The 1,552-nt window shown below is 46.2% G+C and overlaps 1 protein-coding gene and 1 long non-coding RNA gene across 2 annotated transcripts in view; both read right to left on the bottom strand.

Moving 5' to 3' along the window:
* The window catches only part of LOC106534232 (uncharacterized), a 2,489-nt gene extending 1,547 nt beyond the window's left edge, over positions 1-942 (bottom strand). The window contains exon 1 of the long non-coding RNA XR_001312332.1: positions 395-942. This is a non-coding gene — a long non-coding RNA (uncharacterized LOC106534232). The remainder of the gene's footprint in view (positions 1-394) is intronic.
* The window catches only part of puf60a (poly-U binding splicing factor a), a gene marked incomplete at both ends in the record, with an annotated part of 5,614 nt that overhangs the window by 2,044 nt on the left and 2,018 nt on the right, over positions 1-1,552 (bottom strand). Inside the window, 1 exon segment of the mRNA XM_014030800.1 lies at positions 949-1,110. Within this exon segment, the coding sequence (XP_013886254.1) occupies positions 949-1,110 (162 nt within the window).

Below are 1,552 nucleotides of genomic sequence, written 5' to 3'. Positions count from 1 at the left end.
ATATGGAAGATACTGCGTTTTTGATGACGCAATGACGCAACCTGGCTACACACTGGAACGCCTAGCTATTACAGATTTGAACAAATACACACAAAAACATCAAAATTAGCACAGAAACAGTACTATATAACATTTTAGACACATTCTAGACAGTTTATCAGCTAAAAAAGTTAATTTTGGGGTAAGTTACTCTTTAAGCAAAGCTGAAACTGTCAGATCACTTCAAAGTGCAGCTCTATGTTAGCACAGTTAGCTTAGCACACTGGCTCACATACAGTGGCCACAGATTGGGTTAAAAAGCTGTTTTTGATGTCCTTCATGTCGTTGGTTTGCAGCGCTCGGACTGACTGCTGCTCTGAACAGAAGTTAAAGCAGAAGGTCCTGTTGGACTCACGTTACTGACAGACATCCCTGCATGTTATGAGCTCATCGTATTCTTCACATCAGCTAAGTCCACCAGGTGTCCACAGGGCAGAAGCTCCACCACAATCAGACTGTTCACATGATGTAACAGTTACTGCCAGCAGGGGGCGTTACTGTGAACATGACACTGATAAACACAGGGTGAGGGGCTGAACCCCCATTACTGTGGAAAAACTGTAGAGATTTCATCACTAAAACCTGTTTTAAACTCTGTTTTACACTGTTCTAATGGAAACACAGAAACTAAGATGTCCAGCTGAGGGAACAGGTGTTTTATCAGGTGAGTTAATGAAGAAGCAGCTGCAGCTCTGAGGCACAGCAGGAGCCTTCACAGACAGACTGAGTCATGTTTACATCTGCTCTGACAGGAAGGCCAGCTGGGATCTGGTTCTGAAGGACGGCCGCTCCACCCTCTTCCTGGTACCGGACCGGCTTTTACTTTCAGCCTGGTTCCAGGGGGAAGGTGAGCAGTAACATTTGTGTGACCATTAGAGGTCATGGTGTGGTTGTGTTTACACTCCTGACCTTGTGCTTCATGGTGATGGAGTCCCAGGACATGTCGATGCTTTTGATTGGTCCAAAGGGGATGAAAGCCTGTCTGATGGTGTCCTCTCCCAGCTCGTAGTAGATGGAGCCCACATAAACCCGACACATGATGGCCAGAGCTCTCTGCCGCTGAGCTGCCACCTGAGAGACCCCAAACACACAGGAACAAGTGTGGCCGTCAGGAAGCTGGGCCACGAGGAGGACCACAGTGAAACCTGATGACCTGCCATGTTGTTTATTATTATCCTGTTGATTCAACAACACAGAATCACCAGCTTTACCTCCAAACCTAACCTAACCCTAACCTAACCCTAACCTAACCCTAACCTAACCCAAACCTAACCTAACCTAACCCAAACCTAACCCAAACCCAAACCTAACCTAACCCTAACCTAACCCTAACCTAACCCAAACCTAACCTAACGTAACCCAAACCTAACCCAAACCCAAACCTAACCCTAACCCAAACCTAACCCTAACCTAACCTAACCCAAACTAACCCTAACCTAACCTAACCTAACCCAAACCTAACCTAACCCAAACCTAACCCTAACCTAACCTAACCCAAACTAACCCTAACCTA

Source organism: Austrofundulus limnaeus, unplaced genomic scaffold (genome assembly GCF_001266775.1).
Source record: "Austrofundulus limnaeus strain Quisiro unplaced genomic scaffold, Austrofundulus_limnaeus-1.0 Scaffold1119, whole genome shotgun sequence".
NCBI lineage: Eukaryota > Metazoa > Chordata > Actinopteri > Cyprinodontiformes > Rivulidae > Austrofundulus > Austrofundulus limnaeus.
This window is presented reverse-complemented; position numbering and strand designations above follow the sequence as displayed.